Source organism: Melanotaenia boesemani, chromosome 11, assembly GCF_017639745.1.
Source record: "Melanotaenia boesemani isolate fMelBoe1 chromosome 11, fMelBoe1.pri, whole genome shotgun sequence".
Lineage (NCBI taxonomy): Eukaryota > Metazoa > Chordata > Actinopteri > Atheriniformes > Melanotaeniidae > Melanotaenia > Melanotaenia boesemani.
Genome location: NC_055692.1, coordinates 2422618 through 2439858, shown reverse-complemented (window position 1 = coordinate 2439858; position 17241 = coordinate 2422618). Strand labels below are relative to the sequence as shown.

At 44.4% G+C, this 17241-nt stretch overlaps 1 protein-coding gene across 1 annotated transcript; it reads left to right on the top strand.

The window, feature by feature from the left end:
* Positions 1-2: 2 nt before the first annotated feature.
* On the top strand, positions 3-16062 carry LOC121648526 (GTPase IMAP family member 8-like). Its single transcript, XM_041998719.1, has 4 exons — positions 3-109; positions 2747-3940; positions 14015-15345; positions 15517-16062. Exons 1-4 carry the CDS (start codon positions 88-90, stop codon positions 16060-16062), a joined length of 3093 nt encoding a protein of 1030 aa, XP_041854653.1. The 5' UTR covers positions 3-87.
* The last annotated feature ends 1179 nt before the right edge of the window (positions 16063-17241 follow it).

The following is a 17241-nucleotide window of genomic DNA, read 5'->3' as shown; positions in this document are numbered from 1 at the left end:
GGAGAACATGTGGAGTTTAAGGAAGCTACAGACAGTTTACCAGATGATCATCAAAGTCTGACACAGAGGACAACACCAGGTTCCATCATGGCTGCCGTTACAGATGCTGGTGAGTTTGGAAACATGAGTCCAGGGGCTCATTTTTACTGTTATGTAAAACTAAACCAGTTCCCATATGTTCAGAAACTGTGGCTAAAAGTTCCAATGGGAAATGGCTTAATGAGGCAAAACATAAAAAATTTAACAAACATATCTCCAAGATATCTTTCACTTCCGATCCCTCCTCAGTCTCCACTGGTGTGCCCCAAGGTTCTGTCCTGGGGCCCCTTCTATTCATCACCTATCTCCTCCCCCTTGGTCTCATCTTCCGTAAATTCAATGTCTGTTTCCACTGTTACGCGGATGACACCCAGCTCTACCTGTCCTGTAAACCAAATTCCACGCTCCCACCCACCTCCCTCTCTGTCTGTCTCCTGGAAATAAAATCCTGGTTCACCACCAACTTCCTAAAACTGAACAGTAATAAAACTGAAATTCTCCTCACTGGCACCAAATCCACCCTTTCGATAGTTAATAGTTTCTCCTTCACCATCAACAACGCCTTAGTTTCCCCCTCCCCCCAGGTCAATGGGGGTGACATCCTCGACAGCACTGTATCATTCACCTCACACATCAATAACATCACCGGCTCAGCCTATTTCCATCTGCGCAATATCAGCCGTCTTCGCCCCTCCCTCACCCCTCACACCACCTCTATCCTGGTGCACAGCCTTGTCACCTCCCGCCTGGATTACTGCAACTCTCTCCTCTTTGGCCTCCCACAAAAATCCCTTCAGAAACTCCAAATGGTTCAGAACTCTGCTGCCCGCATCATCACCCGAACTCCTTCCTTTCATCACATCACTCGCATTCTGCAAGAACTCCACTGGCTTCCCATCAAGTACAGGATAGAATACAGGATCCTCCTCCATACATACAAATCCATACATAAACTCTCACTCCCTTACCTCTCAGATCTTCTCCACATAGTCACCCCTTCCAGATGTCTTTATTCCTCCTCTTCTATCCATCTCTCTGTCCCTCCTGCCCGTCTCAGCACCATGGAACGCACTTCCTCCTGACCTCCGCAATACAGACTCTCTCCTCACCTTCATCTCCAAACTCAAAACTCATCTTTTCAGAACAGCATACTGTCTGTAACATTATTTTTAATCACATCCTCGCCACTCTGCCCTTTATGTTTAGGTTTTTAGATAGTGTTGTATATGTGTGCCTTTCCTGTACTTTTAATGTTTTATTATTTCTTTTGTACAGCGTCCTTGGGTGCCCTGAAAGGCGCTTTAAATAAAATGTAATATTATTATTATTATTATTATTATTATTATTAAGATGAATTCCTCCATCTGACGTTGCTGTACAGACTATAGTGAGGCATCCCAGTACAGAACGGCTCTGTACTGGGATGAGTCCTGGACCCATCAGTCAAGGTGTTGAGAGAGAATAAGAGAATGGCTAAGCTCTCATCCATGTTGAAGGACAGCCCTCTCCCCTCCATCTAACATCCCTCCCAAACACTGAAATCCCTCCAGAGCTCCTTGCTCAAAGCATGGAGGAGCAGGTCCTTGATTCCTGCAGCAGTTAGACTGTAAACCAGCACTGCTGCCAGTAAACCCCAAACACAGTCAATCAAATCCAAAATAATTTATTAATGTACATACTTAATATATCTTATTTTTATAATTCCTATATATTAACAACAAGTAGGTTTCTGGGGGGAAACCTGTGTGGTGTTTGTATGTTTTCAGCATGAGCTCTCTTCCGGCTTCCTCCTTCAGTCCAAGGGGGAGGAAACTGAGTCTCTAAAGTCTGTTAGGAGTGAGAGTCTGGTTGAATGTCTGGAAAAGGCTCCAGACCTCTCGCAACCTTGCATTTAAATAATCTGTTTTCACAAGAAAACGGTCTTAAAAAAACATAAACACGGCTGCTCTCTGCTTCCATACACATCCACTGAAATCTCAGTACTTTTAGAGCCCAGTATGACCAGTTTACCAGGATCCTGATCTTCACATTCAGGGCTAAAAACCTGGCAGGATGAGCTGAAACTCAGTTCTTTCACTGAGAAAATGGGAAGAAAATTAGCTTCTGAAACTGTTGTTGAGAGTTATCTGTAAAATTGGTTGAGACTTTTGAATCAAGATGAGAATCAAAAAAGAGGAAATTAAATCTTTTTCTTCCTTTATTTTCTTTTTATCTAGTTAAGCTATATATCTGAACATGAATTATTTCCACATTTTATTTGTTTTGTCTGACAATGAAATGCTGCCCTGCTTTTATTTAGTTAATGAGAGAATATTATACATATCATCAGTCATAAATAGAACTTATTTCCTAGGTTAAATGGATATGAATATTGACAAAATTGTTTCTATTAATTGTATTGAATTAAGTACATGAAGATCTTGAAACAACTACTAGGCTACTTAAATAAATATTTAAATATGTTAACATTAAATAATTCAACATAATGATCTTCTGGGCCTTAACTGCAAGACATTCTCTTGAACTGGACCTCCATAAATTGTATTTAAATACCCATCGTATATAGCACCTTTTCATAAAATATGAGTTGGTTTAAGCTGAAAATAATGAACATTTAAATAAATTAGGACTAAATTATAAACGTGTTCTTGAACTGTGATCACTGATGTGACTTAATGTGTCATTAAATCATTTCTCTGTATTTCAGCACCTGATCTCAGGGTTGTGCTGTTGGGAAAAAGTGAGAACAAGAAGACAGAACTTGGTAATTTGATCACTGGACAACGAAGAGTTCATCACCAGAAATATTATCCAACCAAACCCTGTGTGTCCTCCTGTGGAGAGTGGAGAGGAAAACTAGTGACTGTAGTAAAAACTCCGGATCTGTTCAGTCTGTCTGAGGAAGACGTGAGAAGAAAAGTGAAGGAATGTGAGCGTCTCTGTCCTCCTGGACCAAATGTTCTGCTGCTGTTAGTGAAGCCTTCAGATTTCACTGAAAATGAGAGAAACTCCCTGAAGTTCATCCTGAGTTTGTTTGGAGAAGATGTCTTCAGATATTCGATGGTCATCATCACACATGAGAATAAAATAAATGATGATGTCAGTGAACTCCTCAGAGAATGTGCAGGAAGACAATACAACATGGTTCATGGAGACCGCAGACAGTTAATGGAGGAGATTGAAAACATTATGCAGGAAAACAAAGGAAGGTCCCTCATCTTCACTGAAGGTACCAGAAGACCAAAGTCTGAGATGTTCAAAGCAGCATTAAACCTGGTTGTGTTTGGGAGGAGAGGAGCAGGGAAGACTTCAGCAGTCAAGGCCATTTTAGGTCAGACAGAGCTTCGTTCAGCCTCCAGCTCATCAGAGTGTGTTAAACATCAGGGAGAGGTGTGTGGACGTCGGCTTTCTCTGGTGGAGATGCCTGCCTTGTATGGAGAACCTCAGGAGGCAGTGATGGAGGAATCATTCAGGTGTGTCTCCCTCTGTGATCCTGAGGGGGTCCATGCCTTCATCCTGGTCCTACCTGTGGGTCCCCTCACTGATGAAGACAAGGGAGAGTTACAGACCATCCAGAACACATTCAGCTCTCGAGTCAATGACTTCCTCATGATTCTGTTCACTGTGGAGTCAGATCCTGCAGCTCCAGATGTTGTTAACTTCATCAGAGAGAACAGAGACATTCAGGAGCTCCGTCAGAGCTGTGGAGGAAGATCTGTTGTTCTCAACATCAAAGATAAGCAGCAGGTCCCAGAGCTGCTGGATGCTGTGGAAGAAAATATTCCTGGTAATGACAAAACATACGGCTATACAACTAAAACGTTCATGTTTGGCAAAATGGAGGAGGTTTCCCAGCTACAGTCTGGACTTCAGGAGTTCAGGACAAAGACCAACGTCAGAGGTAAATAAATGATGTCCTGAACCTTGTTTACCTTCATTATTAAAGTGGATTCTGGTGTTCCACTTCTGTTACTGACCAATCACAGATGAGAAGATGTCATGTGGTTTCAATCTTTCATCAGAAGCCTTATAGACCTGTAGAAATTGTGGTTCTGAAACAGGCATAATAAAAAGAAACATTTATTTTTTTTTTATTTTTTATTTATTTTTTTTTTTACCTGTCTTGTCCAGCATCGTTGCAAACAGAATGATTGTCTGGCTGCTGTCTGGTGCTGGGCAATTTTACTCTATCAAGCAGGGATTTATACTACATGTATAAAGTCCCTCTTGATGACATGAAAAACTTTATTAAATCAGACTCTTAATGCTGGACTCGACCGGAGGGGACAGAGAGAGAGAGAGATAGAAAAGAAAGTAGAGAGAAGAGGGAGGGGAGAGAGAGGGACAGAAAGGGTGTGGGGAGTGCGGGTGGGGACTTAAAACATTATACAGAAAACCATGTAATCCATACTACTTACAACATATATAGCTAAGATCATCCTGGCCAGTAGGTCATTACACAACTAGTTGATAATAGTAACAATAATAATAATCACAATAATAGTAATAATAATAATAGTAGTAGTAATAATAATAAGAGTAGGAGTAATAATAATAATAATAATAAGAACAGAAATAATAAAAAAAAAAGAAAAAAAATATGATAATAGATATAAGTGAAACTGCTGTATTCAAGAACACGCGCAGAGAAACCTGTGTGGATATGCTGGAGAACTCGGCCACATGGCGACGCAAAGACTGTGTGGAGACGTTCAGGAAGGAGTGACCATGCAGAGTGATCATGCAGATGCCACCTCACTTGAACAGAGGCCAGAGTCAGGCCAGCGGTCCCGAGACCCAGGCCACCAGCCCCCCCGTAGGCTACAGATCCCGACCGGTCCACAGAGACGACCACTCGCCCGCCCAGGAAGGCAGCAGCAGGAGACCCCAGCAGGAGCCGCCCCGCGGACACAGGGCACCGGCCCCGGCAGGCCGAGGCCAGCAGTCCCCGACCCCCCCGGGCACCGGCCGCCCAGGACAGACGGGGCAGAGGGCCCGGGCCCAGGAGCGCAGGGACACCCCCCACCCCCACAGGCCAAGGGCCAGCACGCCACCCGGGGGGGACCCGGCCCGCCCAGACGGCCACCGCCAGAGGCCAGCCCCACACCCCAGCGCCCAGACGCACACCCCGAGAACCAGTCCTGCCCCCCCCCAGACCAACACACACACACACAAACACACACACTCTCCTTCCACTCCTCCATTCATCCTCCCACACATACACCATCCAACCCTCACATACTCTGTCCTCCCACACACACACACCATCCTTCCACCATCCATCCTTCCACACACACACCATCCTTCCACCATCCATCCTCCCACACACTCACCATCCTTCCACCATACACTCTCCCACACCTACCCCATCCTCCCACACACACATCATCCCTCCACCACTCATCCTCCCACACATACACCATCCTCCACCTTCACACCTCCCACACACACACACACACACCATCCTTCCACTACCCATCCTCCCACACATACATCATTCTCCTACACATACACCGTCCTCCCTCTCCTACACCAAACATCCACCTTCACGTACCCCATCCTCCCACACACACACACACCACCCCTCCATCACCCACTCTCCCAAACATACACCACTCCCCCAAACACACACCATCCTCCCTCCCATACACCATCCATCCTCCTGCACACACACCATTCTTCCACCATCCATCCTCCCACACACTCCCCATCCCTGCACCATACATTCTCCCACACATACCCCATCCTCCCCCACATACATCATCCCTCCACCATTCATCCTCCCACACCCACACCACCCCCCCTCCCACACACCACACATCCACCTCCACACACCCCACCCTCCCACACACACACACCATCCCTCCACCACCCATCCCCCCACACACACACCACTCTCCCCCCCCCCCACACACACACACACAAACACCATCCCCCCACCACCATCCTCCCGCCACCCCACGCCGCGGGGGGACAGCCCCAGCCAGGAGGCGAGGAGACATGAACCAGGCCCCCACCCCCCCCACCCCGCCCCAGTCCCCCACTCCCCACCCCCAAAACAGCACCTTCCCCCCAGGGCCAGCAGCCAAACCCCCCGGGGCAGCCCGCCCACGCCCCGGGCCAACGCGACAGGCCACCCGGCCCGCCCCGCCCCCGGGCCATCCATGGAGACAGGGGCGCTTGAAGACCCCATCCCCCCTCCCTCCCCCACTAGTGAGGGAATATATTATGTGCTGTTTGCAATTAAAAAAAGAGGGTTAAAATTGGGGGGCAGTAACTGCATTGAGGAGGGGGTGGGGCCACCTGAGCAGTCCCACCCACCTGACCTTGCATGTTCCACCCCCCAAAACGTGTTTGTATGTTGCAAATGTTATTTGTGCTCAGTGACTAAGTGGAATTAAAAGCTGGGAGGCATGCTGCCGCTCGGCGAAGCAACGGGGCCACTATGATGACCCCCCTGCCCCGCCCAGCGCAACAAGCACACCCCCCACGGCCCTACCTGTGTATGTAGTGAAGAGTGGGGAGGGGAGGGGTCAGGAGATGTAGGTCCAGAGGGGGGTAAGCCTCCCCCCTGGAAGACGACCCGCCAGTGGCTTAGGGCGCCCCCGTCCCCCGCCGGCCCCGAAGGGCGTCACAGGCCCAGAGCAGGCACCCCAACCCAGGCACGCCACGACCCCCCCCAGGGGCCAGCCCCCAGCCCAAGGGGCCACTTTCCTCTTTCTGAGTGGGAGGGGGGCGAGGCGAAGGAAGGGAACCCCAGGCCCCCGCCCCCAACACCCAGCCAGGGCGCCCCCCAGAGGACACGTCCTAACCCCCTGCAAACGCACACACACTCTCACACACCTCTATACACCAACACCTCAATACGTGCACATACCTCCACACACACACGTCACGCACATACCTATAAATACACACACCGGTGCCCACATACACACACACTCTCATACCCCTCCATACACATACACCACTACACACACACTCACATACATACCTGCATATACACACAAGCACCTCCATACATACTCACGCCTCCACCCACTCCTTCACTCCTCCACACACACCTCGACCTCCACGTGCACACACTCATATATACATACCTTCACACACACCCACATCCCACATAGACCTCCACACACACACCCGCACACTACTCACACACACACATACACGCACACACCCAGACCTTCATACACACCCACACACACATACAGCACACACGTCCCTCTACACCCACCCACACACCAGCATACCCACAGACACACACACACACACACCCACACACAAACACACCCCCACCCAGGTTCCGGGGCTGCGACCAAGCACCAGGGCACGGACCAACCCCCGGCACGGCACATCAGGACGGGCCCAGCCCCCCCCAGCAGCGGCAGACCCCCCACCCCCAGGAGCGGGGGGAGACCCGACGCCCCAGAGCCCGGGGCCCCCACCCGGCCCACCCCGGGCCCGACCGGCCACCCGGCCAGGGGCCGACGGACACCGACCCAGGCACCCCGGCAGCCACCCCCCACCGCCACGAGGCAGCCCCACCCCGGGGCCCACCCAATGCCGCCCCGCCCAGACCGGAACCCCCAGCCGACCCAGCAGCGGAGCAGCCTAGATCCCCACCCAGGAGACAACCGGAGACCTGAAGCCACCAGGGACCCCCCCACCCACATCCGCCCCCATCCCAGCGAAGCCGCAATCCTCCACCTACATTAAGTGATGTAGCCAGTCACAGGGGACCAGAGGGAATGAAAGTCATCTGACTGGTTCCTGGAGGAGACAGACATTGTCTCAATGCTGATGTGATCTAACAGGAGATTTCTAAACTGCTGGATAGACAAATTATTCTTATCTTTCCAGTTCACAAGAATAGTTTTCTTTGCGATGCATAAGACTGCGAGGACCAAGTTTATGGAGTGTATTCCTATGTTAGTGTCACCCAGGTCGCCCAGTAGGCAAAGTGTGGGGTTTGTAGGAAAACTAGTTTTAAACCATTTTGAGAGATCTTCACACACCTTAATCCAGAACCTTTGGACAGGTGTGCAGGACCACAGCGCATGGATGTAGCTATCAGAGGTGTTCTCAGAGCAGTGTGGGCAGATATCTGATGGTGAAAGGCCCATCCTGAACATCCTGTGTCCTGTATAATGAGTTCTATGGAGAATTTTGAATTGTATTAGTTGTATATTTGAATTCTGAGTCATTTTAAACGTGTTTAAACATATTTGTGACCATCTTTTCTGATCAAAGTTATTAGATAAATCATCTTCCCATTTTGAAGTTGGGAGAGATATCCTGTCTTCTAGCTTTGCAAGTAATCTATATATTTTTGATAATAATTTTGGAGTATTATGATTCAGGAATTCTGCTATTCTGATAGGAAGCTGCAAGTCTAACTGTACAGGGGTATACTTCTTACATATAATTGATTTTAGTTGGTGGTACTCTAAGAATTTATTGCTGTTGATTCCATACTGTGAGACAATTGTGTTGAAAGATACAAAGTTTCCATTTTCTATTATCTGTCCTAACTGTTGTATTCCTTTAGTCTTCCATTGAGTGAAGTTTATCATCTTTTTGCTCTGCAGGATGTCAGGGTTGTTCCAGATGGGTGTAAGTCTACATGGAAAGAGGGAAGATCTGGTTATCTTACAGAATTCCCACCAAGCCATTAAGGAAAAACGGATGTTAAGGCTTTTAAAGCACTTATATGGTTTGATGGTTGAGCTGATGAACGGCAGGTCAGAGATGACTAAGTCCTCACACAAAGCCTGCTCCACATCTAGCCACGGCTCATCCAGATAACTGGGTTTGAGCCACTTGGAGATGTACTGCAGCCTGTTAGCTATAAAGTAGTTATTAAAGTTTGGTAGGTCCAGTCCTCCTCTATCTTTAGTCTGCTGTAAGGTTTTAAGACTGATACGTGACGGCTTGTTTTTCCAAAGAAACTTGGATATGAAAGAGTCCAGAGATTTAAACCAACTGGTGGAGGGTTTAGTGGGTATCATTGAAAATAAATAATTAACTTTAGGTAGAATCATCATCTTAATGGTGGCAACTCTCCCCATTAGTGAGATGGGTAAGCGCCTCCACCGTAAGAGATCATCTTCTATTGTTTTTAGTAGCTGAACATAGTTTAATTTTGTTAAATCTGATAATCTGGGGGAAATATTTATACCTAAATATCTAATGTTTCCTGTCTGTATTTTGATATTAGGGATGTTTTGTAGGTCACAGTTGATGGACATGGCTGTAGTCTTAGACCAGTTAATAGAATAATCAGATTTTGATGAGAACTTATTAATAACTGTGATTGTCTCAGAGAGTGATGTTTGTGAGTTCTGAAGGAAGAGTAATACATCATCTGCATAAAGACTTATTTTATGTTCTATATTTTTGCCCTGGATTCCTTTAATTTCTCTATTTTGTCTAATAGCAGCTGCTAACGGCTCTATGAAAATGGCAAAAAGTGAGGGGGAGAGTGGGCAGCCCTGTCTGGTGCCTCTCTGTAAGCGGAAGCTTGGAGAAGTTTGATCGTTGGTTTTCACACATGCATTTGGGTTATTATATAATATTTTAATCCACTCTATGAAAGAAGGTCCAAACCCAAATTTGTCTAGTGTTGCAGATAGAAACTTCCAGTTTACCCTGTCGAAGGCTTTTTCTGCATCTAGAGAAATGATTGTGGATTCTAGATTATGTAAAGTAGAGTAATCAATGAGGTTAATTAGTCTACGTGTGTTAGTAGATGAATGTCGACCTTTTATAAAACCTGTCTGGTCCGGATGTATTATAAGAGGGGTTATTTTTTCTATCCTTCTGGCAAGAGCTTTACTAATTATTTTCAGGTCTACATTTATTAAAGATATGGGACGGTAACTGGATGGAAGTGTGGGGGTCTTTGCCTGGTTTTAGCAATAGTGTTATATTAGCTAAGTTCATATTTTGCGGTATTTTTTGTTTTTCCTGTATTTCTAACAACATATTATAAAATGTAGGAGCTAGCGTTGTCCAGAATTCCTTGTAAAATTCTGCTGAGTAACCATCTGGACCCGGGGCTTTATTGTTGGGCATATGTTTGAGAGCTTCGTGGAGTTCATCTACAGTAATAGGTGCATCTAAATTTATTTTATTTTCATTTTTTAGTTTTGGTAGATTAATGTTGTTTAAAAATTGTTCAATATGTTCATCTGTTGGATTAATCTGTGATTCATATAATGTTTTATAGAAGCTTCTAAACGTGTCATTTATCTTGTCTGAGTCATGGCTGATGTTTCCGTCTTGATCTTTAACAGAGGAGATTGTTGTTTTCTCCTTGTTTGTTTTTAGTTGATTTGCTAAAAACTTTCCAGATTTGTTACTGTGTTCAAAGTTCTCCAAGCGAAGTCTTTGCACTAAAAACTGTGTTTTTTTATCTATAATTTCTTTAAGCTGCAATTTAGTTTTCCTTATATTATTCATTGTGTGCTCTGCGGGGAAATGCGGTAAGCCTCCTCCAATGATTTAATCCTGAGTTCTAATTCTAAACTCTTGCTGTTTCCTTCTTCTTCTTATGTGAGGAGAAGGAAATTATTTTCCCTCGCATTACTGCTTTTCCTGCTTCCCAAAGGAGACACGCTGAAGTTTCAGGCATGTCATTTTTTTCTATATAAATTGACCATTCTTTTTTAAAATAATCAATAAACTCAGGATCTTTCAATAAAGAGGTGTTAAATCTCCAGCTTTTACCAATCGGTTTATTATTTTTGTTTCTCAGAGTGAATGAAACTGGTGCGTGATCGCTAATGCTGATTGGATGTATCTGAGTCTCTGAAATGTCGCCCATTAGTGAGTTACTATTTAATATATAATCTATTCTAGAGAAGGAGTGGTGAACTGAAGAGAAGAAGGTGTATTCTCTTAGTTTAGGATGGTGAGAGCGCCAAGCATCGCAAAGACCAAAATCCTTCATGTACTGTTTGATAGTTTCTGACGACTGCCAGACTCGATGACTACCTGATGTGCTGCAGCGATCTTGTTCAGTCAAGACTACATTAAAATCACCAGCTAACACTATTCTGTTATCTGAATAATTCTGGAGTGTAGCAAACAGGGAGTGGAAAAAGGAGGGATCATCTGCATTGGGGCCATATACATTGGTAATACATAATTTGATATTACAAATAGATAATAAAGTTATCAGAAATCTGCCTTCCGGATCCACTACTGTGCTATCTATGTCAAAATTTAGTCTCTTATTAATAAGAGTAGCTACTCCTCTCTGCCTAGAATTGTAACAAGCTGAGTAAACATGAGGAAACTGAGCTGTTTGAAGAAGATCTATGGTTGAGTTTGTTAAATGAGTCTCTTGTAGTAAGACAATGTCAGCCTGCAGCTCCTGTAATTTATTAAAGATCTTCAACCTCTTCTCCCTGGAACCGGCTCCATGTACATTCCAACAGACGATTTTTAACATGGTTATTGTGAACGGTTTAATGCTTCATGCGTGTTACTGACGCGTGTGTCTTGTGCGCCCCTCTTGCGTGTTCGCGCGTGTTTGCATGCAGCCTGATTGCGCGCGTTTGTCCGTATGTTAAATGTCCGTATATGTACCTTAATGCGTGTTCTCTCATACATAAAACGCGAGTGTTTATGTTTATCATGTATGGTGCGGCTGTGCATCCTGACGGTTTTTGACCGGCCGCGTGCGCTGCTGATATTACGAGCTGGATTACAATTAACAGTGAAGACGTGAAAGATAGTGAAAAGTGAGAAAAGTATTTGTGTGAAATATAAAAACAAAACAGAAAAAAATACATCGATCTAGGTGTAGAGGCTGTGGTGAGACGAGCAGTGTGTTCTACTGTCAGTGATCTATAATGGCGAGTTAAGAGTGATCATTTGGAGAGATTGACATACAGCACCTGGGATCAGAAGAGCCACGGAGTGACGTCCGGGTCGCGGTACAGTTGTCCATTAATAAACAGTTTGTCCACTGCGATGACAGCGCGAGCGCCATTAGCCATAGATTTCCGTCTGATGGGAAACAGGATTCTCCGTCGGTCCAGAATCTCTCTCGGATATTGGTCGTTTACTCCGAAGTTGGTCCCCTTCAGTTCGCAGCCCTGGTTCTTCACCTGCTCCTTCTGTTTGAAGCTGACGAACTTCGCTACTATGGGTCTTGGTCTGCTGGACCCGGGTTTCCTCCCGCCGAGCCGATGGACTCTGTGAAAGGAGATGTTTTTCACCGTTTCCTCTGGGAGCTTCAGGTGGGTTTTGATGAAGTTTTTCACCGTGGTCTCGGGGTCCTCCTCCGTCTGCTCTGGAATCCCTGCAAATACCAGGTTCTCTCTCATGCTCCGCGCCTGCAGATCGATCACCGTTTCCTTGATCTTCTTATTTTCATCTGAGAGACGGGTCAAGCCCTCGGTGAGGGATTTTACCGTCTCTCTGAGACCGGCATTTTCTGCAGCCAGACTTTCCACCTGCTTCTGGCTGAATTCTAATGATTCACGTAGCGCCTGGAACTCTTTGTGGAGAATTTCTACCAGACTCAAACGCGCATCAAAACTACTGAGTTTCTTATCTATGGAGATCAGAACATCTGTTGAGTCGTTCCCCGGTGGTGAAATAGCTCCAGGTGAATCCTCATTTCGCTGTCTCTTGGATTTAGATGAGGTGGAGGGGGTGGAGGTGTTGTTTGGTTTCCCCATGACGATTCTGTCGTAACAACGATCTATAAAATCTGTCAGGCTGGCCAAATCCTCCCCGCTGTGCTCCAGAGTGTACCTTTTAAAGACACTATAGTCCTACTTTAAAGAATATTTTGATTAAGTTGGCACAAAATACAATCGATTGAAAGTATAAATGTTTGGGCGCCTAGTTTGAATCTGCCGTCTCCCCCGGAACTACGTCACCTACAGCATTAGCGTCACTTACCTGCCACCAGCGCTCACTTACCAAAAAGAAACATTTAAAACATTTCAACCTGCTACACACAATCTTCCTACAAGCGTGGAAATCACCTCACGTCCCAGCAGTGGTTAGAAAAACATCCTGAAGGATGGTGATCGGTGATCACTTAAACATTTGGGGGAACCAGATGGAAGAAAAACAGCAGTAGAACTCAGGACCATGTTTAATAGTGAAAGTTAGAACATTTCCACATGAACAATGTGAAGGAACTTATGGGACTGAACAGCTGTGGAGCCAGAAGAAAACCACTAACCAGTGAGGCTAACCAGAGAAAAAGGCTTCAGGTTGCTAGGCAGCATAAAGACTGAACTCTGGACCCATGGAAGAAGGTCATGTGGTCTGATGAGTCCAGATCTACCCTGGTCCAGAGTGATGGAGCATTAGGGTAAGAAGAGAGTTGGATGAAGGGATGCAGCCATCATGACTAGTGCTACTGTACAAGCCTGTGGAGGCAGTCTATGATCTGGGGTTGCTGAAGTTGGTCAAGTCTAGATTCAGATCTAGGTTCAGCAACATTATGTGTCTAAAGAATGAGGTCAGCTGATACCTGAATATACTGAATGAGAAGGTTATTCCATCTTCCCTGATGGGACAGTACCAGGATTCATGGGGCTCAGATTGTGACAGAGTGGTTCAGGCAACAGGAGACCTTTGGGATGTGCTGGAGAAGACTTTGTTCAGTGGTCGGACTCAATAAAAGATCCTGGTGAAAAATTAACACAACACTGAATGGAAATAAATCTTGTGTCATATCAGAAGCTTATTGAACCAATGACATAGTGAAAATTTGTCATAATAGAAGCTAAAGGCAGTCCAAACAAATATTGAAGTGTGTGACGTTTTCTTTGGGTGGCGACTTCTTTGTTTATTGTTTTTGGCCTGTCAGTGTATTAGCTGAATTTATTTTTCTTTCATCATACAATATGGGTGTCAGTTTGTCAGTAGTTAACTATTGTTGTTACTGTATATTCTAAACAATTTATTAACAATTCAATTTGATTTCATTCTTGTTTTACAGGTGCTGATGAGCAGCGGAGCTCCGAGAGTCTCAGAATCGTTCTGATCGGAAGAACCGGCAGTGGAAAGAGCTGCTCAGGAAACACCATTCTGGGCAGTAAAACATTCAAATTTAAATCCAGCCAACAGTCTGTTACCAAGAACTGCCAAAAAGACCATACCATGGTGGACGGTCGTCCTGTTGCCGTGGTCGACACACCTGGTCTGTTTGACAACAGTTTGTCTAACGACCAAGTCAGTGAGGAGATGGTGAAATGCATGAGTCTTCTGGCTCCAGGACCACATGTCTTCCTGCTGGTGTTACAGATTGGCAGACTTACACCAGAAGAGAAGGAGACATTACAACTCATCAAGAAGGTTTTTGGGAAGAACTCTGAGAAGTTCACCATCGTTCTTTTCACGAGAGGAGATGATCTGGAACATGAGGAACTGTCCATTGAAGATTACATAGAAAATAATTGTGAAGACTCATTTAAGAAGCTGATCTCTGACTGTGGAGGAAGATACCACGTGTTTAATAACCGAGAGAAACAGAACCGATCGCAGGTCCATGAGCTGATCAGAAAGATCGACACCATGGTGACGGAAAACGGAGGAAGCTGCTTCACCAATGAGATGCTGCAAGAAGCTGAAGCAGTGATACGGAAAGAAATGGAGAGACTCCTGAAGGAGAATGAAGAGATGAAGAGACAACAAGAAGAGCTTGAACACAAATATGAGAAAGAAAAGGAAGAAATGAAAAGAAGAATGGAAGAAGAGAGAGCAGCAATGGAAAAGGAAAGAAAACAAAAAGCTGAACAACTGAATGAAATGAAGAAGAATATCGAAAAGGAGTGTGAGCAAAGACAAAGAGAGCAGAAAACCAGAGAAGAGGAAGAAAAGAAAAGAAAAGAGGAGGAAGAACGACAGCAGCAGCAGTGGGAACATGAACGAGAAGCTTTGGAGACAAAAATCAGGTCAGAATCAGAAGAAAAGGAGACGATTGACAGAAAACTGGAAGAGAGCAGAAAAGAGATGGAAGAAAGACGGAAAGCCTGGGAGAAAGAACGAAAAGAGTGGTGGGACAACCGACAACAAGAAGATGAAGAGAGACGTCAAGAGGAGGACAGAAAGCTAGAAAAACTTCAAGAGGAATTTAAACAGGAGAGAGAAAAATATGAAAAGAAAATAAAAGAGGATGATGAAAAAATAAAAGAACAGCAGAAAGAAAAACAAGAATTAGAGAAAAACTACAAGAAACAAATGGAGAACATGAAGAAGAAACATGAAGAGGAGGCCAGAAGACAAGCTGAAGAACTGAATGATTTCCAAAAGAAAAACAAAAATCTGGAAACTCTGATGGGGAAAAAAAAACAAGGACCTGAAGGACCTGAAGGAGAAACATGAGAAAGAAATGAAAAGAAGAATGGAAGAAGAGAGAGCAGCAATGGAAAAGGAAAGAAAACAGAAAGCTGAACAACTGAATGAAATGAAGAAGAACATTGAAAAGGAGTGTGACCAAAGGAAAAGAGAGCAGAAAACCAGAGAAGAGGAAGAAAAGAAAAGAAAAGAAAAGAGGAGGAAGAACGACAGCAGAAGAAGTGGGAACATGAACGAGAAGCTTTGGAGACAAAAATCAGGTCAGAATCAGAAGAAAAGGAGACGATTGACAGAAAACTAGAAGAGAGCAGAAAAGAGATGGAAGAAAGACGGAAAGCCTGGGAGAAAGAACGAAAAGAGTGGTGGGACAACCGACAACGAGAAGATGAAGAGAGACGTCAAGAGGAGGACAGAAAGCTCGAAAAGCTTCAAGAGGAATTTAAACAGGAGAGAGAAAAATATGAAAAGAAAATAAAAGAAGATGATGAAAAAATAAAAGAACAGCAGAAAGAAAAACAAGAATTAGAGGAAAACAACAAGAAACTAATGGAGGAGGCCAGAAGACAAGCTGAAGAACAGAATGATTTCCAAAAGAAAAACAAAGATCTGGAAACTCTGATGAGGAAACAAAACGAGGACCTGAAGGACCTGAAGGAGAAATATGAGGAAAAGCGTTGTACCATCTCCTGAAGATCCTGTTTTGTTCTCTGGGTTTAACTCTGGGTTTTCACTCGAGTCAGAAACTGATGATCATTAACATCAGCAGTTAAAGCCTCAGTCAGACTAGAAAACAGCTGTGTTCACATCTGTCTGACGTGTTCTGGGATTTCTTTCATCAGAATGAGTTTTCAGTGTCAGTAATTCACATCATGAATTTGTAGAGTTAAATCAATGGTTCTGCTTATCGGTGATAAAAAGATGCTTCCAGCATCTTCCAGAATCCAGATTTTCCTTCTGTTAGTCGGAGAGCATGTTCTGTGTTTATGTGGAAGAGATGAGCAACATGAACTCTGGAGGATAAAACATGGAACATGTTCAAATTTATCTATGACGTAAAACTCTTTCATGTATTTTCATTGTATGTGATCATTTCTAATCTGATTGTTAATTACTTTAAATTAAGAATAACTTGTGTAAAATGTTCTTATACATAATTATAAAATTACCTGTAATCTCAATTGCTTGTAGACTTTTTGTTTTATATTCAGCCTGCAGAGAAAAAAAAATCAACATTCTAAATGATTAGAATCATGTTTAAGTCTCATGTTGAGAAAATTAATCCTACTTACGTCACCCACTGTTTATAGGACAATACAGGAGGATTAGAGTGGCAAAAAATTATCGCAGTAATTTGGAGTAAAAAAAATTCAGTGTTTTTGTTTTTTCTGACTTCTTTACCTGAGAATAAACATTTAGAGACAAGATGTAAGGAAAAATAAAAGGGAAATAGATGCAGGATCTCCAGTTACGCTGACGACAGCATGTTCTGTTATACACTTTAAGACCTCCTGAAGAAACATTTTCTGTTTAAAAACAGGTTTTAATAATTAAAAAATGTTGGTGAGATTCTGATGAGCAGGAAATTATGGCTACATCTGGGACATCAAAAAGATAAGCCCCACTTTATGTCAAAAAGTGATTTATGACCCGCACGTGTACCACTACATGTCAAAAATGATTTATGACCCCCTATGGTTGACATGATTTATGACAGGTGGGCGTGCCGGTTGTTCATCAAGCTGATATGACAGGTGGTATTGTCCAATCAGAAGCAGCCACGTGATTGCTCAAAGTCCCGCCCTATCCGGAAGTCTGTTCCCCCCTCCTAGAGAGCGGAAGTCCCTCCTCCTCTCTTAGAGACCGGGAAGT

Excerpts from the sequence above, each read along its gene's own strand:
- LOC121648526 (XM_041998719.1), top strand. The coding sequence starts at position 88 with ATGGCTGCCGTTACAGATGCTG. Across the intron at positions 110-2,746 it reads GGCTGCCGTTACAGATGCTG|CACCTGATCTCAGGGTTGTG; the intron begins GTGAGTTTGGAA and ends TCTGTATTTCAG. Across the intron at positions 3,941-14,014 it reads GACAAAGACCAACGTCAGAG|GTGCTGATGAGCAGCGGAGC; the intron begins GTAAATAAATGA and ends CTTGTTTTACAG.